We start from the raw sequence: 26,171 nt of genomic DNA, 5'->3' as shown, positions 1-26,171 counted from the left end.
GCACATCTGCCCCGGTCGTGCTACTATATCATGGACTATGGCTGAGTCTTCCCGTTCTTTCGCTCTGTAGGCGTCATATACACCGTGGCTCTATGCCTGTATTGATTCTGGGGGTAACGCCTATTGTTTGACTCGAAAGATAAAAACAGTGACGTATCACTTTGTGCTGGCTCAACTTCAGTAACCGGTAACTATTTGGTTGGCTACATTTAGCAGGTTAGTTGGTATCACGCTAGGCTGACCCTTTGCTCACTACTGGGTGGTTTTTTTGTATGAACCAGAAATGTTTTAGGCAGAAATAGGGTTACAGTCAACACTCAGACACGCAGCAAAAGTTACATAAGCTATTTGAGGTCTCCCAGCAAGCTCCTATGGTCTAGTGGTTATGACGCTTCGTTGTGGTTCTTTAAAACTTCATTTCCGAAGCAGCCTGTGTTCGATTCACGGTGGGGGCATTGTTTTTTGAAGGAGCTCAATTGTATATGACACGTTCTGTGTCAGCGTTCCCACAGTTTCCAGAATTGACCATCCAACCACATGCTAATGCTTATTCCTCTCAACGGAGTTCGCCTTGCTTTCGGAATGAAGGTCCACCGACTGTGACGTCAAATGCCTCGGATGATGGTAAAGGGAAATCCGAAGCACGCACGGATATCGTAGATCCGCACATTCCTCTTGTACTATATATATGCGCGTATCATCTAAATTATCATACTGCGGCCACCACCACTCAGACGAACACGCTAAGAATAATGAATTTTACACGAATGATTCACGGTGTAACGCGTGGTGCAATGCGCCAACGACCAATTCCGTTAGTAACACAAACGAACTCGGTACGACTCAGTTCATCCAGTGCTGTGGTGAGTGTTTAGCAGCCATTTCCGAGATGAAACCAACTGTCATTCAAGGCATCAAGTCCTGTGCTCCCTGGGCTCCCATCTGCATGCAAGCAATTGTTCGATGCCAAGGCAAAGAAAGGTATGAATGCATGCTATAAATAAAATGACGCTACAACTTAGCCACTTCAGGTTTGAGTTTTGGAGAAATAGGAAAGGCCATAGGCAAGGATGAGATCTGGACGGCAGCACTCTTCTACGGACAGGTACGAGAAACGATCATCATGTCATCCAACGACTCAGAGTGTTGCTTCAGGCAAAACCAGCACCACAGGATCTTGCCAAACTCAGCGAGGCTTTAGGTAGCTACCTTGACGGGCTACATGAAGCTCATTTAACTTGGGTATCCAGACGTACCTCACCAGTCCCTCAGGGACAGCCTTGGAGACCATTGGTGGCCAACGCGCGGCCTTGGACCTGACCCACCTCAGGACCCAGTTATTTACCGCCTACATGAAGTAAGTATCTAGGTGTACAATGTAAACTACATCACTAAGCGCTTGTCGATAGGGGGTCTTGGTGTATGGGTATCCAATCAAAGTGAGCTGGACAAAGTAGATACTATGTAGCGTAAAATAGCTTATTTTTTGCTTTGCTAGGCTGTGATCCATGAAAAGGTATGCGCTTGAACTAAATATATACAGAAGCCTGCTTAGCACCTTGCGCAAACGCCTAGTTTGGAGATGGCATCATGTCGCTGATCGACTGTCATGTAACGGTGGACAGGAAACCTCACGAAAAGGGTGATCGCGTCGTACTGACGTTTGAGTGAGTGCTATAATAGTAAGAGTGAAACTCAAATAACAACAGTATCGACAGTGGGAAATTTTTACCTTACGCTAAATGGTAATTAACTTGGATAAAACACGCTCAAATCATACTTTATTCAGGCGTTTGTTATTGCAATGTGGTATAAAAGTAATATGCCGAATGCCAAATACATGCATATGATGTAGATGCCGTAGGAATATTAAATGATCTCCCAAGTACCTGTGATCTCCTTCTGAATCTTCACGAAAAGGCATCCATTTTCAGTCAGCCTGCCGTGTAAATCATATAATCGTATAAAACGATAGCCTGGCTGGAGCCTATCTAGACGAACGCAAGCCCATCCGGCCAAGTCATCTGTTCCGAATTCTTCGTCTTTCAGTAGAAATCTACAATTTATAAAAATCGGTAGTGTTGCCATGAATATATTGGAATGGCATACCTGACAAATGATGCGCCAGGGACGATATTAGATGCTTTCAGTACAATCTCGGGTGGGTCCGAGCCGAGTAATCCTCGCCCCTCCCATACCACGTCAGCCCCTCGCAAGGCTTTGTTTTTGCCCTTGACTCCATCTTCATCTAGCCCGTCTGCTAGCAACTGAATTTCAATGTACCTAAATTTCCAGTACATAAATAAGCCACTGCGCCAAAAGGAAAAGGAAAAAAAAAGGGAGAAAAGCGCACTTACGGCTCAAATCCATCTGCTCCATCCCGATGTTTCATACGGCTAAAGAATCCTTTGATCTTATCTCGCTTGCTTTCTGCTTCACGAGACTCCGGATTCGCAGGTGGGGTTAGTGCGGTGGCCGTTACATGTGCCGCAGCGAGCCCTGCTTCAATAGCGCTAATGCTTTTTTCGTCCCCATCCTTGACCCCACTATTACTGCGCGAATGTGCCTCCTTTCTTTTCTTCTTTTCTTCCTTCTTCTTTAATTTCTCGAGTTTGTCCGCCTCATCCTCTGCTTCGTCTTCGGGAAGAGGGAGTGATTGTCCAGCGAGAATTGTAACTCGCAGCACTACACTGCGTTTCTCCTCTCGTGCGAGCACACCGGTCAGATTCACGTCTCGACGACCGGGGGGTTTGAGAACGTAACCTCCAGTTCCGGCAAACCTAAGCGCCACTGAGAGCGTAAGTGTATGCGTCCTTCAAGGGTACTGAGAAAAGCTTGAAGTTACTTACATGGCTTCATTCAACATCATACCCTAAAGCCGGCTTAAAAGCAATATACATCTGAACGGTGGTTTAATACTCACACGATCAATTTTCTGCCAATTGAGAGCCACCAGCTGGACCCCACGAGACCAAAAGGTCGTCGGATCAACATTAGATGACCCGAATCTGTTGCTTTGTTAACTTAGCGTAAAAAACCCCCCAAGAAGCTCACCGAAGGCCGAAGGGATACACTCGCATAAGGAAATGAACATTATGAGAAAAAAGCTCATCATGGTTTGATTTGTTCATCTTGAGAAACGCCTTTTCAGAGAATGAGAAGATATGGTTGGAGGGTAGGCGTTCTGGGTTAGTAATAATTGTAAATATTCTGGTTAGGCGATATATTTCCGTCCGAGTGCTTACTAGCATCTTCCCAGTCCTTGAAACTATGCCCTGAGATGTACACTCCCAGGTCTGCCAGCGCTTGAATGACTTTGCTTTTCTTGGGCTTGGTTTTAGAGGCCGCAGCCGCCGCTTCACGTAACTCTTCATCAGACGAAGAATCAGATGTATCATTGTCAGGATCGTTGGGCTTGGCCTCTGGAGTCGGCTGGGCTATTACGGGGTCAGTGGCGATAGGGAAGTGTTTGACCTATGAACACTAAGTGGCGAAATGACAGTAGCGGTTCAGTCTACTTGCCTTGACAAGTAGACGACGACGAAGGGCATGAGGAGAAGGGAGGGCCTTGTCATCAAGGTGCTGAGAAAGACGTTCGCTGACAAGATAATCTCCTAGCTCCTCCTTCATGATTGAGACCATCTTCTCTTGCTATGTCGCGTATCGGATATTAGGGAGTGTATTTGTATATATTTCCAAACTTACCTGAGCATGACTTGCATGCACCTCCAGACTAATAATTACAGGGAGCTCCGACGTGACAAACGCGTTTTCTTTGATCGCACGACAAACGTCTCGGAAAGGAACCTCTTTGGTTAACGTGTACCCGTGGAATACTGCGGGTTCTCCCTCTTCTCCGTCCCAGACATCGATTTCGACCGAACGACACCCACGCAACAAGACATTACGATAGCCGTCAACAGTAGAGGCACCATATAGTTGATGGCCCACGAGGTATGTGTTATGAGACGACGAGATATAATATTCGTTTAAAGGTCGAGTCTCATCCTCGGGAATGGCCTTGATTGAACCATTGGCGGCTGACGCAAGATATGCGGTAAATTCAGCTTTATCGATACCGTCTTTGTTGTTCAGGAGCTTGTCAACAGCTGTGGGACTGAGAGTACGTTTCATCCACGCTTTGAAACCTTCGTCATCGGTGTACCTTTCTCCTTGCCCCTCCAAAAACGTACGGAGCTCGCTAGAATTGATGGAGTGTCCGGATTTATGAAGGCGGTCAAAAACCCTTTCAATCTGCTTTTGCATCCCAGGATATGTGATTGTTAGTGGTTTAGGGTGTTCTAGAACGCCGCCGCCGGCATCGGTGCTAAGAGTTGCGTGTGGGCCATCGTTTCCTGGAGTATCGGCCATCGTTGTTGTCGAGTTCACCCTCGCACCTGATCGCCCAGCTATTTCTATACACGCTTATTGACGTCAACCATCACGTGTGTTGTCACATCGCTGTCGTAAAGCAACACTGCCAACTATCCATGCGCATACATAATTATATGTGTGTAACTCTTATGTTTCTACCATAGGATAATTTCGAGGCGGTTCTGAAATCCAACTGCGTGGGCTAGGGTGAATACGATAGCTATGAATTTCATAATCAAAGGCGAAATTACTAGTTGAAAAATGAATACGTACTTGAAAGTATTTTAGTACTAAACCCTCTTTACTGAGCTGTTCATTAATTCAGGGAGCTTCTGTCTTCCAACCAACTAATTGTGATTCCTTATTATTGTATACACCCTGTCATGTAGCCCGTAATGAGCAAATTATTAGCTGTATGCACACTAATCGATAGGTATGCCCGCCCGGGCCGGCGCCGGGTCAACCTGTTCATAAGGATGGAGCATTAGACATTTGGCATGATATAACGACTATTACACCAGATACAAGTGAATCAGACCTGCGTAAGCAGCATATAATAATCATGACGGGTAATACTAACATTCTGTCGTATTGCCGCCCATCCCAAAGAGTAAGACGGTTGTTTCGATACCCAGTCAAGCTCTGGCTCTTTCTTGTATCGCGCGCTAGGGTAAACATCGTACTGATTATTGGTATATATAGTCTAGCCTTTAGCCACACCTGGTAGGCTACAGACTAGAAGCCTTCAAAAGCACACGATATCTCAAACCACGTAGCCCTCTTTTCGATATGAACGACTTGACTAATTCCAACGGAGTACTCGATTACCTGTCAAACACACAGTTTGCGGCAGCCGATGTTCAGCGCCTCACTGGAGGATTCACTGCGTTTAGTTATCGAGTCTCCTTGTCAACTCCTCTCGAGGATGGCTCTACAACTCTTATAATAAAACATTACGAAGATTATGTTGCGTTTGCCCCCGAGATTAGGTTCGAATCTACTCGTTCAGTAAGATTGCCTGTATCTACAACCGTTAGGAAAGCTAATATTAGTTTATACAGGATTTTGAGTACAACGCGCTTATGGCCCTCTGGGACTGCGGCCTAATCAATCATGACAGTGTCATTCAGGTCCCTCGCCCGATCCACTACGACCGAGAGACTCACACAGTTTTCCTGTCTGACTTAGGTTCAGACATTGTTAGCCTCGACGTCATGTTTGACGAGCATCTCAAACGTGCATGTAGTGATTTAGATCACGCGAACATTCAGGCCGTAGCATCTGGTATTGGTTCAGCGCTGGGAATATTCCTTGGGAGGTTACACGAATGGGGTAGCTCCACCGAGCACCGTCAACTTTTCCTCTACCCCCACCGACAGGACCGCATATTTGCACTCTTCGCCAACTTGAGTATCCGCTCAGCGACCAAGTTTGGAGTCAAAGAAGGATGGCTAGAAAGTATGCTATCAGAGGAATCTCGCAGGATATCTATTGATGATCGGGTTCTCGCCATGGGTGACCTTTCGCTAAGCACGTTTCTGTGATTCTCTTTGCTAACTGAGGCTAACTTGAACTTCAGGTAATATACTAGTTCCACGTGTCCCAAACCACAACAAGTTACGCGTTTATGTCGTTGACTGGGAGCTTTGTCGACCCTCTTGTCCTGAATTAGACCTAGGGGAGGTAACAGGGACATGGCTGTCCTTTGCTCGTCATCAACGCATTAACAGTGATTTCCCCTTTCTTTCGTCACTTTATAGAACATACCGTGAGCACCATGCAGTAGACCGCACCAGGGTAACCATTCTAGCTGGACTGTTTACAATGGGCCTCGGTACAACTACCTCATGGGTCAGAGGCAAAGGAGACGAAGTTTACAAACAAACCACCTTGCTCGGGTATGAGGTTCTGAAACTAGTGCGAGAGGGAGGAGAGCAAATTGCCAGTGCCGAGAATCCATTGAAACCATTGTTTGATTAGTAACATGTGCACCTCGAGTTCCGAATCACTGTATTGATTGATACATAATACCTTGGCAGGTAGCTATATGCGCAGCTTCTTGACAGAATTTGAACATATCTTTGTCACATTTCACCTAGGGAATCTTGGTAAGAGGCATGAACTATGGCTTCCGTAGTGTGGTTCGCATAGTGTATCCCCGGAGCCAATAGGGCTACCAAGAAGACCTATTGGCAATTTAAATGCATCAGATGCCAGCGGATTGCATGTAGACTTGCGTTCTAATCAAAATTAGAATGCTTGGCTCGGGAGATAAGGCTCGGGGATGCCGTTGTCTATATCCTTCAGTTTGACACCCCTGCGTGTACAGATTTGGTTGGCTACAGGTAAGAGTGTGTACCAATAAATTGCAACAATATCCACTCAAATACTATTACACCCCCTCCCTTGCTACCTCAAACACGCACTTCATCAGCATCACATATCGTCAGCGTCGTAAGACAATCAAGTTGGCGCGCGCGTACAAACCACGGGGCGAGCCGACGATCAAACGTATCACACCCGATCTTCATTTTACACCTATTCGATCCATATGATCCTGATCTACGTACGATCCTGATCTACATTTATGCGCGGTACTTTTCCGAGGCGCGCGAACTGAGCGGAATCGATAATGTCGCGCGTATCACGTAAGATTGAAGTTTGTCTCGAGAAACTAGTAAGTACAGCGTGCGCGCCTAGGGCGGAGTGAGCTTGATTCTCACAATTGCTTGGCTTGTACGCAGGGCGGATTACAACGCACATTCTGTTTAACAAATGGACAAACGCTGATATTTCCAAGTCGCGTAATTCCAGTGATGATTTGTATGTACAGAAGACTTATCTACAATAGGAACTTTCAGGGATGAACTCGAGTTCATATAGAGCCGATAAGACAAGGTTCACAGCCCGAGTCCTAAGGCCGAGAGAACAAACAAACAAACAAAACACGCAACGCGCACTAAATCCTCAAACAACGACCTGAGTGCTCAGCCAGTCCTAACACATGGCCGAACATATCCCCACCAAACCAAACCAAACCAAGCCAACGCAACATGCGACATGCGGACATGCGACAAACGCCCTATCCCAAGTAGTGAGTGTTCATCAAACCCATCGGACGTGAATCACGGCAATCAGATGGGCTGTATGCGTGAGACTCCCAGGTCCCGGTCTCCATGCGCAATGTGGATCCCACAATCCACAATCCACATCTAAAATCCAGATCCAGGTCCATATACGACCGACCAGAACTTAACCCATGGTGGTGCCGCAATTAAAAACTCCGTCACATCAGGAAGTCGAAGGAAAAGAAACCAAACGGCCTAGGGGTCTCGAGAGTGGTTGATAAAAGTGGAACCGGTGTTCGACGTTTCCTTGTAATCAGAAAAGTCAGACCCGGGTCTAGGACCATGGCACCACACGGAACTTAGCGAGTACGTGTAACGTACAAAGTTCTATCGGGTCCAAAGCTAGAGGCTCAAGGCACCACCTGCTTACCTTGGGGCCCGACCTACGCTGCTCCCACTTCACGAATTGATGTTCGAGATTTCATCACTCGCGTCCGAATTGAAATTCAAAAGAGGTGGCTGAGCACCACATTGGTTGCTTTTTTCCACAATGTACGTACTCTAGTACGTCCTCGATCCAGGAGGACTATATGCGACCCTGGATACGAAAATAATTTTTCGCACAAGCTCGCGAGTAGAGAAACATGGATTGGAAATATATGCATCGGGCTTCATAGTCGTTCGGTGCAAAGCTCCACATTGTTCGCCGCTTTTCCTATAGACCATGCGCTCATTATAGAGTAGTTTAACATGCGGATTTCATTCATTTCATTTGAACAACGTGATAATTCAGGGGGAAGGGAACAAAATGCAAGTGTGTTCACAAATACCGAATAAAGAAATTGAACAATGAGATTGAATTTGTATGCAAGATTCAAAGCGAATGAAGAATAAATAGCGAGCGAGTCAAAGGAAACCAGCCAATGCGGAAAAAGACATTGGGTCTGATTACAACTTCTTTTTTTCTCTCTCAACTCTCACACTACTGTTCATTCTAAAACCCCAAAGTAATAAAGCAAAACCAATCGAAGCAAGAATAAAAATCTATTGACGGATTGGATCGAAAGTGGGAAGTGAAAAAAAAGGTAAATAAGAGGTATACTTTATTGTCATTCGAAAACCACCGAGGGCAAGCAACTAGCGCGGGTTCAATGCAAAGAGAAACAAAAAGTGACGACGAAGTTGAGAATATGAGGTGTGGGGAGGAAAAGTGAACCGCGTGCGAGTGCTTGTCCTCGCGCGAAAGACTATTGAATTGCAGTTTAAATTTTGGATTGTGCAAAAAGAGGAAAAGGAGAAAAAAGAAGAGAGGAGAAAAGAGGCCGATGTGCATAGATACACGTGCCGGACGCAAAAGGATTGTTCCGAGGCAAGGCGAAGGAAGCATAGGACGTTCGTGAGTTCATATCGGAGTCGTTGAAGGGGACATAACGGAGGGCAGTGTCGAGGACGAGGAAGCCCAGCTCCTTCCTCGGGCGGCCACAGACAGGAGACGGGCAGAGAGAGAAGGGGAACCATATTGAAAAATTCATAGCAAAGCAAAGATATTCGAAGGGGGCGATTTAATCTAGACGCCCCAGCTTGTGCGCTTGCGCATCTTGGTCTCGGCAGAGTCAGCCTTGCGGAGCATGAGGTCGCTTGGGGCGATCACGGCGTTATTGTTCTGCATGCGAACGTTGGGGACAATGTCCTTGGGAGGAGCAGCAGGAGGAGCGGCAATTTCGAGACCCAACGCGGCGAGGTCGAGTGCATCAGCAAACATGCCCGGAGCGGCTGTGTCGACGTCAAACGAGACGGGGTAGCCGGGACGCTGGAGGTCCAATGCGTCCATGCACGAAAAGTCGAACAACGAGTGGGAACGCCTGGTGTGAGTGGGACGCGTGGGTGCGTTCAAGGCTTCGACACCGGCCATCGACAGGTTCGAGAGGGATGAGGGCATGGGGAGCATATACGGAATTGGATTCGGGGCGTCCTAGACAAAGAGAGGAGAGATCTCAGTATGGTTGCTTTGAGATGAACACGAGGCGGTTACTCACGAGTTGGTTGGGCTCTGCCGAAGTGGTCTTCTCGATCGATACGCCATCAGAGAGATCGCCCGTCGCGTTGGCCTCTGCGAGACTCAAGCGGCCGAGTCCGGCTTGGAGCATGTGAGGCTGAACGACGCTCTCGAGCGAGAGACACTCGACACCTTGCTCGTCGACAACCGATCCGGTACCGCTGGTTGCTCCGGGGCCCATGTGGGCGTGGACTGATGCGTTGACCATGCCGCTTCCAGGAAACAAATCACCGGCGTAGTAAGAGATCGGGTTGCTCTCACGGAAGCCAAACTCGTCGTAATGCTGGTGGTCGCCTGCTTCCGAGGCGAATTCGTGAGCTGCGACGCCGGCGCTCGAGGTGTAGAGGTTGTAGCGATCGACGACCGAGTTGGTGGTGGTTCCCCAGGCGCCGCCGAATGCGAGCGCACCCGAGAGTGCATTGTCGAGACGGGTGTTTCCCGAGAGCCAGTCCGAGGTGGCCCAGGCAGACTTGCCGATGCGGTCCATGCAGTCATCGCGGCGCGCGTGATGGGGGTGCAAAAAGTACTCGGAGGTGGTAGGGGACGTAACGGCGGTGCTGTTGAGCCAGGTGCTGTCGGCTTCGCCCGAGGGATAGATCAAGCTGTCGAAACCATGGCTGGACATGACTGACGAAACGTCATCGGTTGCAGTAGCCGGCTGTTCGAGGACGGAAATGGAGTCCTGGGATTGGGCGCTGCTGTCCAAGCACTGAGGAGAAACAGGAGTCAAGTCGCGGGGAAAGCTAGCCGAGGGGGTGACTGGGAGCTCAACGTCGGCAGGGGCGATTGGGGACGACATGATAATATCCTCTGAATCGGAAGGGCCACTCGGGATGGACGCGTCGACATATCCATTGGGATTAGACGGCTGGGGCGTGGCGCGCGACGCGTGAACATGCTGGCGGAGCATGCGAGAGCCCCTTCGGGAGTTTCCCGGGGACGCATTGTTGGATGCCGGAGCAGGATGGTCGTCCTCGCTCTCTGGGAAGTCGTCGACATCGACATCTTCGTCGTCAACGTCGTCAGACTCGTCGTCATCGTCGTCAGAGTTCTTGCGCCCACGACGGGGGCCGCGCTTCTTGGGGGTCCTGGTTACGATGCGCAGACGACTAGGCTTGGGCTTGATATCGGCCGAGCGGACGCGGGGATCGACCGAGTCGGAGACTTTAGGAGCGGAGGCAGACGGGCCCGAGTCGTCGGTGTACATGCCGGTAGTGCGAGCCTTCTGGGTCTTGCGAGCAGGACGGGGCTTGTAGCCGGCTTGCTGATAGAGATCGGGGAAGGCATTACGGAATCGGTCACGCAAGTCGGTGCTGCGCCTTTGCTGGAACACTGGGTCTTTGACAATGGTGGCCCATACAGTGCCGTGCTAGATGAGGTGTGTGAGAGTGCGAAATGAGAGTGGAGCAATGACCTCACCTGCTCGTAACCGCGGCGAAGCGCTTCGTCTTCTTCCTTTGAAAATGGTCGGCGCTTTTTCGAGCGAGTTTTCTCAAAAATGGAAGTGCCGTCGGGGAGAGTCGAGCGCACACGCGACGACAAGTGTGTTTTGGCATTGGGATAGTGCAGACGGTACGCGTCGGGGAAATAGGTGCGGAACCTGCAATGCGTGTGAGTAAGTAGATCACAACCAGATTGCAATCGCACCCACCGGTCCTTGAGATCAACAGGCGACCGGCTCTGGAACACAAAGCGCGGGTCGTTCAGGATCGCCTTCCAGTTACCCACTCCCCACTAAATACATGACATATTCATTAATATATCATTAGCATATGTATATATCGGCAAAAATAGCGCAGACACGGACCTCGTTGCAGCCATCGACGAGCATCTGTGTCTCCTCGGTCGTCCACTTTTTACGTTGCTTCTTGACCGGCTTAGCATCGACAGGAGAGACCGACGCGGGTGTGGTCCGTGCGCTGGGCTCGTCGCGGGGCTCGTTCTTGACAGGCTCGTCGAGGGCCATCTCGTCCCGGAAAAGCGCCGAGTGGCTGCGCAGCTGCGTCGAAGGCAACGACACTCGCCGTTGCTTCAATCGCGCGCTGATCGTCTTGGGCGTCGTCGGCACCGGTGCAGACGGTCCTGCGGGCGGTGCCTGTGGGGTGGCGGGCGTCACAAACGAGTACTCCATAACAAGGTCGTAAGTTCGAATAATCAATAAGATATTCTAATATCGATAGCGATAGCAAGAGAGCAAGCTAGCGACTGGCGCAAGCAAGCAAGCAAAAAGGCGTGAGGTTCAAATCGATACTCTGGTCCCGGCGCTATAAGTGCGATCCCATTTCAAACAGTCCCCATCATTGCTTGTACACACTTCTCGTTTGGCCACCCCGAATAATCCTCCCAACCAATCCTCATTTGGATCCTTGTGCTTCCCTCTCGCCTCGACCATTCGGCGTGTCCCTCCTCCTCCCCCTACTTCGACTTCGACGACTACTATTACTTTTTCGCTCCTCCTTACTCTTTCCTGCTTTTTGCTTTTGCCGCCGGTCAGCTCGCCCGGCCGGCCCTAAGCATTCGCTTCGCATCAACACGTTGCGCCACCCACACAACGTGCCTAAGCGGTCCGCATCCCGACCCTTTGTTGGCCGTCCTAGACTTTGCGCTATCGAACTTGTCCATAGATCATATCGCTCCCCGATGCGCATCGGGTCTGTTACGCCCCGCCCACTGCCATATTCAACACAACCATCAACGAAATCGTATCCGACCTCTGTGCACGCACAACGCATATATATATATGCTCGCTATATGCGACCCATCCCCTATCACGCGAAAGACATCATCGGCACGCACAGCCGACTGAGTTCAAACCCTATCGAAAAACCGAATATACCATCCCAAGCCATAAATTACTTTATATCCTTCAGACGTATACACAAGTCTCGTGACGTCCCTATCTCGTCTCGATCGACCAAAATCGAGCTCAGCGAACCAATTGGGCCGAGCCAGGGGTATATAAAAAAACCGTGAAACAACGTGTTTCCCGGACCTCATTCCTCCGCTCGGAGGATTACTGGCATTTCATTAGTAGAATAGTCAAGGGTGGATCGCAGGCCCTGTACGAATACAGTCAAATATTATTACATATCTATACCCATCTCCTCCGTTCTACATAGAGAGATGGTGGGGGATGTCACTTGACAACGTGTAAAGCGATGTACCCACCCACGACGCGAGATGATATACAGGGGTCCCACCCTATCGGGAACCACATGCTCTTTTAGGCCACGCTATACTTGACTCCTCGATCCAAATTCGTCACTTGTATAGGAGCTGATCTACGTGTTTTCCAAGTGATCAACGTGAACAGTACGTCCGTGTTGCAACAACGTTTTGCGTTTCGCAGTTCCCAGTCTGTCTAGCACTCGTCTCGAGCCTTGCATGATGGATCAGACCCAAACCGTCACGGATCGTCATGATCCATCAGGGGTGGCGCGTTATTCAAAATGAAAAAAATGGTGTATTCGCAGGGTGGGGTTTTATGTACATAAAGTACCACTGTTCCTGTACGTCAGACAGAGATAAAGGCATACTGAACACGCCCGATTGGTCGTCCCTCTACACGTTCTCAACATACTTCAGAGCCAATCTCACAAGGGGGCAAGCTTCAGCCAGGCCTCAAGAGATACGAACGTAACGATTCATTCCACCCAGTCTCAACGTGTGCTAGAACCCCAGGACGGATCCAACCACAGGTGACCAGTAGGAATCGCTCCATCCAATAATCCCTGACCAAAAAATTCACGCACGAGTGTAGTATGGCAAGTTGTTCCTATCAGTAAAAGTATCTCCGCGAGAGAACGTCTTGTCGAGGGACATGCGTCCTCCTCGTGCAGCGATAGAGGTACTACGACCGGTCCGCTCTCGCCAAATAGCCCACCCTCGATTCACCCCCGGCTCGATGATATCTAGGCGGTCGCGATGAACACAGCTGGGTGCGGGGAAGTAGAGTTGCGAGTCCAACGTCATACCAACGACCAAGCGCAACTCGATATCCCGGAGAATAATATCCTAGTCCGATTTGGCCCAGGTCCGGGTCCGTCCCCCGCAATTTCGTGCGATATAATTCTCCCGAGATAGGTAGCTCGTACCGTCCTCCCGTCGAGGTTGTTCACCTCGAGGACGCAATCCGACTCGCTCGCTCGCATACGATCGTACCGTCCGAGTCCACGTATTCCAATAGAGCATCCCATCCATCTCATCCTAGTTAGAAATTCCTTGTAGAACAAATCGGGCAAGAGATAGATGGGCTAATCACGCGTGGAGCACATAATCTGCCACCCATCGGTCTGGCCTGGATGTACGATCTCGTTCTATCCAGTCTCGTTCTGTTCCCTTCGCTGTCTAAGAATCGAGGGGTCGGAACAAACTAAACCGAAAAGCATATCGATTCTCGCCGACGTTCGCCGCTCATCGCATCCAGTAAGAAAACTGTTCGTAGATAGTCCGTGTTCTTTCATCCATCGAAAGCACTGCCCATTCGTCAGCGGGGATAGCACGGATTAGATTGATTCATATCTCTCTCCAGAGTTAGATTCTCCACACGTACCTGGCATGCGGCAGACGGCAACTCCCAGGAGCATGGACAACTTACCAGCAGTCTGTCTTGCCGTCCTACATCTCGCATCGTGGTCGACCTTCTCTTTTTCTCTCTTCAAATGAAATGCAACAGTCGGCAAGTTCCTATTAAAAAACGACTAGGTCTGCGCATATGCGCTATCTTCAAGCCGAAACGAAACCTAGCCTGCTCCAACGTTCCCATGTGAAGAGGTGGGACCGCGCCATAGTGGAGCGCATAATCAGGGCGCAATGCCGTCGGATGTGTCGGGGGGGGGGGGGAAGACATGATCGAAGCTCATCGAGGCACAACGTGCACACGGGAAAGATCCGCAGTCCCTACCAAGATCCAAGCGCGCTCAATCCACTTGGAGACGAGTCAGATGGTCTCCCAGCGCGGTACTGCCTCTGTACATAACTCACGGTCAAAGTCTGGGCAAGGCTGAGCGCCCAGTATGAGATAGGGGATGTACCGAGCACTCATATCCCAGACGGGCAATACCTGGAGTAACAAATGAGATTGGCCAGGGCTGATTCTACACGCGTTTGGAAGACATAAAATGCCTGCGGGTTTGACGTCAAGGTTAGATGCTTCCCGGAGATCAGTTGGGGCAAGTGAGAGGTTGATAAGTTGTCTCCACAGCGTTTGGGGCGCGCAAAGAGAGGTCGATCAGCGGCGATGAGACGGCAGTGGTGGTGGGCGTGCGCAGAACGAAAAACGTGTGCCGATCGTCCGCGATTGGAGCGTGAGACTCTATCACATGATCGGCAGCGATAGGCGCCGGTACCTTCCAAGGCTGATTAGACCTTGGATTGATCACAATCCACCCCAAAACGTTGTGTGTATTGCAGTGCTAGACTGACTGGCATAGAGCAAGATGCTAAGCATTCAATAACCTTCCTCGCATCTAAATTAATCGCGGGGCCAATTCAGAACTACCGGCACCCACATTTCTATTGATTACCGATGATTAGGCCATACCTCACACCCTACTCTCAACCATCGCTTCTCTCGCATAATTTTTAGAAATCTAGAATAAATAATAGAGCCGTATCTGAAGAAGGAATGATTACGAGAGCCTGATCGAGTGCGTCCGGGCGTAGATCGGGTGTCTATCCTCCGTTTGCGGCTGTGGTATGTGATTTACGATGCAATAGTTGGCATGTACTACCACGGTGGCCACATGGGCTACGCGGGAATCCTAACGTTACCTACGCGTTCGATAAGAAAATTTAGTCGAAAGTGAATATGGACTAGCTTTTCTGCGGCTTCATTGCTCCGAGATAGTTTCTTTCTTCACAATGTGGGGGAGGGCTACTCGGGCTCAGTGGGTACTGGGCCCCCGCTCTGTCATTTGTCCCAAACCCCGGAGATTCATAGGAGCTCACGGAGCTTGGATATTTATGGGACTCAGTTCAGACTGGAATGTCTTGACCTGAATGACGCTATTGGTCCACCCGTTCGTATATTTCAGTGTGTGAGTGACAATCGGCTAAACATCGGATGCGAGAAATGGATGTTCTAAGATATCCATTCCATGGTCAAATAAATTCATAATAGCTTAAATCCACGTTCTTGGTTTATCAGGATTATGGAAGTTAGTATCAGCCCAACAGGGTTGTGAATGATCTGCTGTATCTATAGCCACATGAGCCACGGTTACACACGTAACATTCGACGCTAACCGCCGATCATTTCCAAGTCCAAACAATCGCCAATTACAAGTTCTTGACCTCCACATTCCTAAACACCACCTCCCTCTCTAATTTTTAATCCTTACTCCCTAAAAAATGTCCGACTATGGTGGAGGAGGAGATGATGATTATGATGGAGGAATGAACGAGTAGGTATAGAATAACTAAAAGTTTGCTTTTGCTTACTTTGGGCTTGTGGTAAAGTACCTTTGACGAGCCATTGCCCGTAAGTAATTTGTGCTATTCAATGTGCGACTTAGCCTATCTATTTCACTTTTTTTTTTAGGAGGACGAGGATCCCGGGTACGACCTCCTTAATGGAGAACAACAAGGAGAGGATGGCCAGGCGGCCGGAACGGGTGCGATGGATGTAGACAGGGAACCGGTTGATCTGGGTGTAGTGGAGCAGCAACGGCAACCCAACAAAGAGCGAATTACAACAAGGTACTTGACCAAATATGAGAGGGCCAGAATTCTGGGGACAAGGGCGTTGCAGATTAGGTACGTTAAATGGTGGCTGCTAAAATTTGTTCTAATCTAAACGCTAATGTTTCGCTTGTTTTGCTTAGTATGAACGCCCCTGTACTCGTTCCCCTTGATGGCGAGTCGGACCCACTACAGATCGCGATTAAGGAGCTTGCGCAGAAAAAAATACCGCTCGTTATTAGGAGGTATCTTCCTGACGGAAGTTTTGAGGATTGGAGCGTATCGGAACTCATTGTTGAGTAAGACAGGGAACGTGAGGTTTTGGTTTTGATGTAGCTCGTTATTATTCTATCACTCATAAATGTGCTTTCTCTGCTAAAAAAAAAGTGTCATAGGCGGAATACAATACAAGTGTTCAAAACACAATCTAGGCTACAATATGTTCATGACTCTTCCTCATTCTCTTCGTTGACGCGTAATACTTTGACCCATTCCTGCTCAAATTTCAGTACGTGTGTTGGCCGCGAAACGAGTAAGAAGCATACCCTGTAGTTAAAGTTCCCTTGCCGGTCCATGAATGACCCTTTCAAGAAACGCTCAATCTAGACATACTCAGTCAGCAAGCCCTCACGAGTAAGACACGTTTGCTCACCTCATCATCGCTCATGCGGTCTCCACATCCCTCAGCCACTTGCGAATCTCTCTCCCCTCACGCTGCCTGTATCACCATCGTCAAAACACTCAAATGCCTCGATCAGCTCCGCTTCAGGATCGAGCTCAAGTAAATGTTCGCCCATCATCGTGAGGAACATGGTAAAATTGATGCCGCGTTCTTTTGGCCCTGGATTTCGAGATGAATGGTCTGCTGGGTGAGGCATGATATTTGAACCTCCGCCAGGACGGGCTGTAAGTAACGAGTCGAGCATGCGCTGCGTGGGTACAATGCCTATGAAAATGTTATGCGTGTTTAATTATTGTAGAACCAAAGAAGACTTACCCAAACTCCCAAATATGTTCTTTAAATCTGCTTCGTCTACAATGCCGTCTCCATCCTGGTCAATGAGTGAGAATGCCTCTTTGAATTGTTGAACCTGCTGTGTCGAGAATAGAGAGAATACGCCTAAATTCACACTCTCGATATACCAGAAATGCGTGAGCTATGAGAGACCAACCAGATGGTTCGCGCCTCGCTCGCGACTTGGCCTGTTTCGTCTGTGGGCTCAGAAAGCTACTATTCCTAGCGGATGCGCTGTTATTCTTGACAGGCGTGTTGTTTGACTTGACCGGAGAACTAAGAGGAGTCGAATATCGAGACATTCTCAATGAATACCGAGTTGTGGTAGAGTGCAACAACCAGGCTCGGATAATCCAATAGGGGCGTCTCAGGGTCCGCGCTTGAAACCAAAGATCGCAGATAATTTAATAAATTCATTATTCCTTGCGTCCACTTTGGTAATGACGACGCCCGAAGATGTGCTCGCTAAACTCGGGTTGGACAAACTTCCGACAAGGAGCAGATACACAGGGCGATGGAAGAGGAGTATTTGACCCCTCGAACGACGGTACCTAAACATTGGCTACCTACGTACCAGATGCAAGTGGTCCTCAATGATTGATTCTAATAAGTAATTGTGTTCATAGACACTGGGAGGACCCGCTAGTGCTATCGGACTTGCTCACGTTTGAGCGGATACCCGCTCCTACAGAATTGGTATTTGAACGGGCAGGACTGGAAGGAAAGATCATAGGGTGCAAAGAGGTACCGTTCCATTCACCATGTACTCGGCGCTGCCCCAATTATAGCCCAAGGTATCTATATCAAAAAGCCGCCCAACGGCAACTACATCTACATCCCTTCAACGAGCCCCTAACGCCATGGCTCATTTCGTCCGAGGCAAACTGGAAACGTACCCTTCAAACCTGGAGGTCTGAACGAAATCTTCAAGGAGGAAACAGGAGGGGAAGTTATTGATTTAGATTCTGGTCCGTCTACGAGTGTATTTCCGATGAACGGGGCTGATCGACAAGGGCTGTAGAAACGTTGCGTACTGTCCCTCCCGGTTTCTCAAGAGGGTTAAAGTTGGAGGGTGACGTAGACGAAGAAGTTATCGTATTCAGTGACTTGCCAGAAGACGACCTAGTGCGTTCTATTCAGTCTCTGACTTTTGCGATCTAACCCTTGAATTACAGCCAGCACAACCTTCAGCCTTGCCCACACGATCAAGGCGCCCACTGCTGAATCGACCGGCGCACCAACCGGATCAGCCGAAGTCGACGACTTTTTATCTACGACGGAGGCAAGTTAGGATTTAATCTTGTACTAATTAGGAAGCTAACTTGCACTTGTACAGAGTGTTACGATACAGCGGCGCCGTCCTCCTCCCCAGCTCGCCAAACGGGAATGGGCACACATTGTCAATGTCGATAAACCATTCAATAATTTCCATGAATTGGTTCCTGATATGGCCCACAAAGTAAGATCAGTCCTACTTATCTCTGTAACCTAATATGATAATTGAACTTGCGATATAGTACCCTTTTGAACTGGATACTTTCCAGAAAGAAGCAGTGTATCATTTGGAGATGGGAGATAGCGTGTTTGTGGCGGCGCATACGAGTGCCGGAAAGACAGTCGTGGCCGAGTATGCGATCTCACTTTCGGCGAAACATATGACCAGGTATGCTTTCGTTCATATTAATTACTGTTTGTTGAATTGGATGCTTTTATTGTAGGACCATATACACATCCCCTATCAAAGCCCTCTCTAATCAAAAATATCGGGACTTCAAAACCACTTATGGGTCAGCCAATGTTGGTATCCTAACCGGAGACGTACAAATCAACCCAGAAGCCAACTGTTTGGTGATGACGACTGAAATCCTGCGTTCAATGCTCTACAAAGGCGCGGATATAATTCGAGACGTGGAATTTGTGGTATTTGACGAGGTGCACTACGTGAATGATGCAGAGGTAAGTTTGAGTTTGCTTATTATGAGTGTTGGTATATTCTCATTCGGAAATAGAGAGGAGTTGTATGGGAGGAGGTTATTATCATGCTGCCTGACCACGTCAATATCATTCTTCTGAGTGCTACGGTTCCAAATACGAAAGAGTTTGCGGAATGGGTTGGGTACGTATTTCTCTTTTCACTTTTTTTTCACAACTGTTTCACTACTAATGGCCCTTGAACAGACGCACAAAGAAAAAGGATATCTATGTAATTAGTACTCCTAAACGCCCTGTCCCACTGGAACACTATCTATATGCGGGCCGAGAAATGTACAAAATCGTGGATGCAGGCGGAAAGTGGCTCGGAACTGGGTACGTCCGTAGTGCATATACACACTCTCCTTGCCACCATATTGATTTTCGATAACTAGATATAAAGACGCAGGAGAGGCACTTCGCCGAAAACAAGACAAAGAGCGTGAAGCCGCAGGACTCGCACCGATCCAACGTGTCGGCGCACGAGGTGGTCGGGGTGCAGCAGCACAACAGCCTCAACGTGGTCGAGGCGGCGGTGGAGGGGGCGGACGAGGAGGCCCTTCTCAGCGTGGTGGTGGTGGACCAACCTCGAGAGGCGGCGGTGGATCACACATGGGTTCGTCCGGTCCTCGTTCGCACCAACAGCAGGATAAGAACCTCTGGGTCCACCTCGTCGGACACCTCAAAAAGAAAAACCTCTTGCCCGTCGTTATTTTCACGTTTTCGAAAAAGAGGTGCGAGGAAAATGCGGGTACGCTTAGTTCGACGGACTTGTCGGATGCCAAGGAGAGGAGCGAGATTCATTTGGTTTGGGAAAAGGCCTTGGGAGGCTCAAAGGTTGGTCCTTTTTGTAAGGTGCGAGAGGGATGGTAGAGCTGAGGTTATTGGCGAGGGTAGGAACGGACAAAAAGTTGCCCCAAATTGCGCGGATGCGGGATTTGCTGAGTCGAGGGATTGGGTGCACCATGGTGGTCTACTGCCTCTCGTCAAAGAGGTAGACCTCCCTTTCTTCTCTCGTTCCAGTCCGATTAATTCGCCATCTAGGTAGTCGAAATTCTCTTTGCTCGCGGTCTGGTCAAGGTCCTCTTTGCGACGGAAACATTTGCCATGGGTGTAAACATGCCCGCTCGAAGCGTCGTATTCTCCGGTATCCGAAAGCACGACGGGAAGAGCTTTAGGGATCTCTTGCCGGGCGAGTATACACAGATGAGTGGTCGGGCGGGACGCAGAGGATTAGACGAAACGGGAGTGGTGATTATTGTTTCGGGGGACGAGTTGCCCGACGTGAGTTCCTCCAATCCCTCTCTGTATATCCGTTTTCTGAATGGGAGATTTAGACTGGGACTCTGAACAGAATGATCCTGGGCGTTCCAAACAAGCTTCAATCTCAGTTTAGGTTAACGTACAACATGATTCTCAACTTGCTCCGTGTCGAGGCGCTTAAAGTCGAAGAGATGATCAAGCGGAGTTTCTCGGAAAACGCGTCGCAGAGTCAGTTGCCTGAGCAGCAGAAGCGGGTGCTACAGGTGCGTCTTTCGTCGTCTGGCCTTGGAGGGAGGGGTTCTTGACTTTTTCTTCCTGTGACTGATTTTGGGGTTGATAGCTGGAACAAGAGCTTAAAAAGCTGCCCAAGCTCGAGTGCGAGACTTGCCTCCAGGATGCACCTGTACTATGACTTTTCAGCCGAGTATGTCCATTTGAACAAGAAGATTTTGGAGTTGGCCGGGACTGGGAAACTTGTTTCCGGGAGAGTTGTCGTTTTGAGAGATACGGTGCGTTTTCCGGGGCTTTGACTTCTATCTGGAGTCGTGGTTGAAATTTGGACAGCATTTTGCGGGAAATTTAGCTATATTCTTGAAAAATGCGGGGGAGAACAAGCCTGGAGAGCGGTTGTACTATGCGCTTGCGTTGGTGGACGAACACACCAAGCGCGTTCCAAGGGTACGTGTTTGAATGAGATGGGACTAGATTACAGGTGTTGAGTAGGTTATATATGCGTAGCCCAAGAACCGGCGTCGGTCCCGCCAAGGTGGCTGAAGCACACGGAACCTATAGAAGGAGGAACGTACGAGTTTGTGGAGATCCCGCTATCGAGTGTGCACATGGTCACGAACAAGTTTGTTAAAGTAGGGGGTGTCTTTTCTTTTACTTGAGGATGTTATCACATTGACCGGTCAAATAGGTCGATTTGAAAGCCATCGTGCAAGACCACCGCATCTCGGTGATGCAAGAAGCTGTAGGGCAATTGGCGCCCTTGGCGTCTGAATGGTCCACAGGTCCCGGAATCGAGGAGATCGAGTGGTTGAAAGGAAAGGGCCATTCGATTGATGTGCAGGATGCATTGCAGGATCGAGCTGGAGTCGAGCGGGCGCTGGGAAGAATGGTGTGCGTGCATTGCACCGAGTTTGACGAGCATGTGAGTGCCTTGACCCATAAGTGCCTAAGCGATGCTAATGCATTGTACACAGTATGCACTGCTCCATAGACAAATGACCCTTCACAAGGAGATTGGACGGATTACGTTCGAGCTGAGCGATCAGAATCTGGAACTTTTGCCCGATTACGACAGAGGATACAGGTATTGAAGGATTTGAGGTTGATTGACGATAACCAGACTGTGTTGCTCAAGGGACGGGTTGCTTGCGAGGCAGGTCTCCCAGTTTTTTGTGTTCATTCCACCTGTCTGATGTGTTTCGGGAACAGATCAACTCGGTCAACGAGCTGATTCTGACCGAGGTGATCCTGGACAATATGCTAGCGGCCTACGAGCCCGAAGAAGTGGTCGCTCTCTTTCTTGCTTCTTGTTCCAGGACAAGACCGAGGTAACGCCCCAGGTTCCTGACAAGCTGAAAGCCGGGCTGGACGAGATTACGAAGCTGGCGGATCGGGTGGGGAGGCGACAACTGGCGAATAAAGTGGCGGACCCTGATTTCGCGGCCAAACTCAAGTTTGGGCTGGTGGAGGTTGTGTACGAGTGGGCAAAGGGAATGGTAAGGTGGTGGGTTGGTGAAAGAAGGCCGGTGTTGATGAGTCGATGTTATTGTGCAGCCGTTTGACCAGATTACCGACTTGACGGATGTTGCAGAGGGGACGATCGTCCGGGTGATCACCCGGCTGGATGAGACGTGTCGGGAAGTGCGTGACGCTGCGCGCGTCATCGGCGACGGGGACTTGTTCCGCAAGATGGAAGAGGCGCAGGTGAAGATCAAGCGCGATAGTGAGTGCCGGGTGAACTCTATGACGACGGAAACTGACGACTTGGTAGTTGTGTTTGCTGCGAGCTTGTACTTTTGATAATTGAAATTGAATCTTGAATGGATTAGCTGTTGTGCACGTGATGTTGTTTTAAACACCATGTCTGAATCACTAAGTCTCGGGTCGCTGGGAGTGCGGTGCCCTATTACTGTTGAACGACTGCTGGTTGTGGCAGGAGATGCGGTGTTGAGCAAGGGGACTATGCTGTTCAAGTGGAGGCGGGGTGGGGAGCGGGGAGAGGTGCGGATGCCGTACGGAGGACAGGTGGTGTCATGGGGGGTGGAGGAAGGGGAGACGATCGGGGACGGGGGAGCGGCGGTTGCGCGGGTGGAGGCATGCAAGCACCCGGTGGAGTGGGGTGGGATGTGTGCGAGCTGCGGAGACGAGGTGGGCACATATGCCGTGCGCCTCACCCATGACGCCGTCGGACCCACCGTGTCCCACGAAGAGGCCTATCGCATCGAGCAGGAGACGGCCGAGCGGCTGACAAAGGCACGCAAACTCTCGCTCATCGTCGATCTCGACCAGACCGTTGTCCACGCCACCGTCGACCCCACCGTAGGCGAGTGGATGGCCCAGGGCGAGCCCAATCCCAACTATACCGCTCTCAGGGATGTCGCTCGCTTTGTCTTGGCCGACGGTTCGAGTCCCGATGGGTGCTGGTACTATATAAAACCAAGGTGGGTTCGTCCTTGTGTTTTCGCTGCCTTTTTGGCTCATTACATCGTGCTCCAGACCTGGTCTGTCCCAGTTCCTGCGCAACTTGTCCGTCAAGTATGAGATGCATGTCTATACCATGGGCACCCGCGCTTATGCGACCGAAGTCTGCAAGGCCATCGACCCAGACGGTTCGCTCTTTGCCGGTCGTATCCTCAGTCGGGACGAGAGCGGGAGTGAGTCCTAGAAACATGTATCGGTCTCCCCCTTTGCTCACGATTATGCGTCTTTTTCCAGGCATGACACAAAAGAACATCGAACGCTTGTTCCCTGTCGATCAGTCATGGTCGTCATCATCGACGACCGCGCCGATGTCTGGAACACCCACCAGAACAACCTCGTCAAAGTCATTCCCTGTCGGTTGTTTTCTCCGTCTGGTCTATTCGTGTCTTACTTATTGTTCCTTTGCATTAGACGACTTTTTCGTTGGTATTGGTGATATTAATGCTGGATTATTGCCCAAGCAGCAGGACGCTTTGCAGTTGCCTCCTGGTGCGACTGCTCCCCAGCCTGTGCCTGCACCCAAGGCCGAGGCCGAGTCCGCACCCGACCCCGCACCCACACCCGCACCCGAGTCTGAACAAAAAACCACTACTCCACCAGGATCGCCCCGCCCTACACACGCAACGATTCCAACCCCCCCGCCCCAGCCCCAACCCCCGCTGGAAGAAGAGCCAACCTCGGCTGACAATCTGCCCATCACAGACCCAACTCCCACCGACCCTCCCACCCCAGGCGAAGGCGAAACAACCACCGACGAAACAGACTCGACCGCCGAACCCCCACCACCCGCTGCCGCGACAGACTCCCTCGTCCCGACCCCTTCTCTCTCGTCCTCGACGCCCACCCTCGAGCAGGTCGCCACTTCCGAATCGCCGCGTCAAGCTCGAGGCCAAGCCGAGCCCAAACGATGATTCCGTGCGCGAGAGTTTGATCGAGGCCGTCCGAGAGGAGAGGCCGCTTGCGAAGCGCTTGGAGGCTATGGTTGCTGAGGATCCTGTCGCTGGTAATCAGCCTGATCAGGTCCAGGCGAATGCGCCTGCTCGGGCCGTTTTGAGAGACGATGATAGAGAGCTGGATCGAATTGCTTTGGTGGGTTTGGCTTGTTTTTAATAGGGTGGGATGGGACTAACCTTTTGGTCAGCTGTTGGACGAGATTCATGCCCGGTTTTACGAGGCTTACGAAAAAGAATGGGTCAATGCTAATCCCAAATCACGAAGAAATGGTCCCAGGAACTTTAATGTCCAGGTTCGTGCCACTTGTCTTTATTCTTTTCCCATCTTAACTCGCGCTCCTTGTAGAAAATTATACCAAACATTAAACGCCGGGTTCTTCAAGGCACGCATATACTATTCTCGAGCGTTATACCCATGAACGTAGATCCCACTTCGCAAGTCATACTATTCTATTCCACGCGATGTATACTAATCTACGGACAGGTCCGAATACTGGCGCCAGTCCGAATTGTTTGGTGCACGGTGCCATGCCAGACTTGGGCCCGAGATCACTCACGTTGTTGCCGCCAAGGTACGCACGATCGAGACAGGGGGGCAGAACCCGACCTAGGAACTGACATTTTAATTCTCTATTCCCCGCCCTCCTGGGTCACCCATTCCCCCTCTATCACTTCTTTTGTTCTCTCCCTTGGCTTCTCCCCTTCCCCTCTCCCTACCCTCCCCCACAGCGCGGAACCGAAAAAGTCAACCAAGCGCGCGCACGAGGGACCATTGCGATCGTCAGGCCCGAATGGCTCCATCGGGTAGTAACGACGTGGACCCGTGCGCCCGAGGAAGATTACCTTCTCGACCCTGCGGACCGGGACGACCTGATCAGGCGCAACAGGGAGGAAGAAAAGACCCGAACCAACGCGGACCCGACCGCGGGCCCGACCGAGATGGCGCTCGTCGTCGAGGAAGAAGAAAGCGCCCCCAATCCCGGTTTGGTGGGCGAGTCGGGGATTGGGACGCCTTTAGAGGCCGAAGTGCGCGAGCAGGTGGATAATATTCTGCATGGGTTCGATTATCAGGCCGAGTTGGACGCGTTGATGGATTCGGATACTGAAACTGATGATGGGAGTGTTTCCAGGTGCGTTTCCGTTCGTTCTTATTCGCAGGGGAAGGGGGTGTTATAATCTGACTCTTGGTTTGGGTTATAGTCGAGGGAGTACCCCTGTTCCTGGTTCGTCCCAGCCGTTGAAACGACAACGAAGTATCACGGCTGGGATTGTTACGAGCGGCCTGGATCCTAATGATCCAATGACGAGGTCTCCTCTTGCAAAACGGAAAAGACTGACCGAGATGAGGGGGTCGAGTCGGCTTGGGACCGAGATGGAAGTTAATGGTGTCACGGCCAACGGGGAAGACGATGATGATGATGATGACTCGTCATCGTCCTCTAGCGACTCGGACATTGAAGACTTTCTAGCCGACGGTTTATTCGGAGAAGGGGAGGAAGAGGAGGAAGAGGAGACAGAGGGATAAAACTCGTGACAATCAGTTTTGGTGGAAAAAATGGATCATAATTATTCGTTCAGTATCAACATACGATCTCCAGGCTGTGCAATGTAATACGTAGTCTCGTCAGGTTTTGTGATGTAGGATTATAATTAACACTGCTATGTTGTCTACTGTCCCTCGATATTGCTTCCCTGTGGCTGCAAAGTATCTGTCGATCAATTATGCCTTCGGATTACATAACTGGTTTAGGGGCGGTTATTTATCCGTCACCAAGTGGTGTGTGTACCGTTCCCAGTTACCTTGTCTCTCCTCACTGAAACTCCGTCGTCCGTGTTCCCTCCAGCTGTTTTTTTTTGTGAATCACTTTCTAGAATAAAGAAAGCTGTCGTTTTATATTGGTGTTTAGCTAGCACGCCTTGTCAATACGTTTATTCTGTGGTTAGTTTTCTCACCGGATAGGCCTTGTTTCGCGGCGCTGACCTTTTTCGTACAGGTATAATCGGTCTTGTTAACCCCAAGTCATCTCTTTTCGAACCACGTCCCACCCACCCACACTCTACTCTTTTCTGAAATAAAT

At 50.0% G+C, this 26,171-nt stretch overlaps 8 protein-coding genes and 1 non-coding gene across 9 annotated transcripts; 6 read left to right on the top strand and 3 right to left on the bottom strand.

The window, feature by feature from the left end:
- The first annotated feature begins 365 nt into the window (after window positions 1-365).
- Window positions 366-455, top strand: RhiXN_12426. The gene has a single exon. It is a non-coding gene; the product is annotated as a tRNA-His (tRNA).
- A 297-nt stretch (window positions 456-752) lies between these two features.
- Window positions 753-1,671, top strand: RhiXN_11490 (cyanate hydratase; the record flags this gene model as incomplete). Its single annotated transcript, XM_043331305.1, has 8 exons — window positions 753-863; window positions 912-981; window positions 1,032-1,105; window positions 1,156-1,201; window positions 1,251-1,357; window positions 1,410-1,439; window positions 1,499-1,516; window positions 1,576-1,671. The coding sequence occupies 8 exons, from the start codon at window positions 753-755 to the stop codon at window positions 1,669-1,671; spliced, it is 552 nt and encodes a 183-aa protein (XP_043184815.1).
- A 198-nt stretch (window positions 1,672-1,869) lies between these two features.
- RhiXN_11489 (phosphatidylinositol-specific phospholipase C) lies at window positions 1,870-4,371 on the bottom strand (the record flags this gene model as incomplete). The annotated part of the gene is made up of 9 exons (XM_043331304.1): window positions 1,870-2,056; window positions 2,110-2,283; window positions 2,358-2,780; window positions 2,850-2,872; window positions 2,924-3,008; window positions 3,055-3,184; window positions 3,246-3,474; window positions 3,529-3,651; window positions 3,706-4,371. 9 exons carry the CDS (start codon window positions 4,369-4,371, stop codon window positions 1,870-1,872), a joined length of 2,040 nt encoding a protein of 679 aa, XP_043184814.1.
- Window positions 4,372-5,163: 792 nt separating this feature from the next.
- Window positions 5,164-5,918, top strand: RhiXN_11488 (phosphotransferase enzyme family protein; the record flags this gene model as incomplete). The annotated part of the gene is made up of 2 exons (XM_043331303.1): window positions 5,164-5,382; window positions 5,436-5,918. 2 exons carry the CDS (start codon window positions 5,164-5,166, stop codon window positions 5,916-5,918), a joined length of 702 nt encoding a protein of 233 aa, XP_043184813.1.
- Window positions 5,919-9,009: 3,091 nt separating this feature from the next.
- On the bottom strand, window positions 9,010-11,629 carry RhiXN_11487 (Myb-like DNA-binding domain protein; the record flags this gene model as incomplete). Its single annotated transcript, XM_043331302.1, has 5 exons — window positions 9,010-9,414; window positions 9,479-10,867; window positions 10,918-11,098; window positions 11,150-11,232; window positions 11,306-11,629. The coding sequence occupies 5 exons, from the start codon at window positions 11,627-11,629 to the stop codon at window positions 9,010-9,012; spliced, it is 2,382 nt and encodes a 793-aa protein (XP_043184812.1).
- A 4,220-nt stretch (window positions 11,630-15,849) lies between these two features.
- RhiXN_11486 (DNA-directed RNA polymerases I, II, and III subunit RPABC2) lies at window positions 15,850-16,482 on the top strand (the record flags this gene model as incomplete). The annotated part of the gene is made up of 4 exons (XM_043331301.1): window positions 15,850-15,902; window positions 15,958-15,979; window positions 16,040-16,254; window positions 16,323-16,482. The coding sequence occupies 4 exons, from the start codon at window positions 15,850-15,852 to the stop codon at window positions 16,480-16,482; spliced, it is 450 nt and encodes a 149-aa protein (XP_043184811.1).
- Window positions 16,483-16,622: 140 nt separating this feature from the next.
- On the bottom strand, window positions 16,623-17,496 carry RhiXN_11485 (myosin regulatory light chain, invertebrate; the record flags this gene model as incomplete). Its single annotated transcript, XM_043331300.1, has 6 exons — window positions 16,623-16,673; window positions 16,725-16,781; window positions 16,832-16,851; window positions 16,907-17,125; window positions 17,177-17,270; window positions 17,323-17,496. The coding sequence occupies 6 exons, from the start codon at window positions 17,494-17,496 to the stop codon at window positions 16,623-16,625; spliced, it is 615 nt and encodes a 204-aa protein (XP_043184810.1).
- A 138-nt stretch (window positions 17,497-17,634) lies between these two features.
- RhiXN_11484 (antiviral helicase SKI2) lies at window positions 17,635-22,459 on the top strand (the record flags this gene model as incomplete). The annotated part of the gene is made up of 23 exons (XM_043331299.1): window positions 17,635-17,669; window positions 17,821-17,928; window positions 18,074-18,162; window positions 18,216-18,319; window positions 18,370-18,480; window positions 18,531-18,653; window positions 18,712-18,857; window positions 18,913-19,150; window positions 19,204-19,310; window positions 19,373-19,501; window positions 19,561-20,002; window positions 20,058-20,159; window positions 20,210-20,449; window positions 20,503-20,691; window positions 20,779-20,937; window positions 20,993-21,106; window positions 21,167-21,179; window positions 21,221-21,291; window positions 21,348-21,581; window positions 21,634-21,743; window positions 21,924-22,155; window positions 22,214-22,382; window positions 22,431-22,459. 23 exons carry the CDS (start codon window positions 17,635-17,637, stop codon window positions 22,457-22,459), a joined length of 3,294 nt encoding a protein of 1,097 aa, XP_043184809.1.
- A 60-nt stretch (window positions 22,460-22,519) lies between these two features.
- On the top strand, window positions 22,520-25,618 carry RhiXN_11483 (NLI interacting factor-like phosphatase; the record flags this gene model as incomplete). Its single annotated transcript, XM_043331298.1, has 10 exons — window positions 22,520-23,100; window positions 23,156-23,313; window positions 23,375-23,497; window positions 23,552-23,994; window positions 24,023-24,229; window positions 24,282-24,386; window positions 24,440-24,514; window positions 24,597-24,665; window positions 24,823-25,223; window positions 25,294-25,618. 10 exons carry the CDS (start codon window positions 22,520-22,522, stop codon window positions 25,616-25,618), a joined length of 2,487 nt encoding a protein of 828 aa, XP_043184808.1.
- Between the last annotated feature and the right edge of the window lie 553 nt (window positions 25,619-26,171).

Source organism: Rhizoctonia solani, chromosome 12, assembly GCF_016906535.1.
Source record: "Rhizoctonia solani chromosome 12, complete sequence".
NCBI classification, from domain to species: Eukaryota; Fungi; Basidiomycota; class Agaricomycetes; order Cantharellales; family Ceratobasidiaceae; genus Rhizoctonia; species Rhizoctonia solani.
This window is presented reverse-complemented; position numbering and strand designations above follow the sequence as displayed.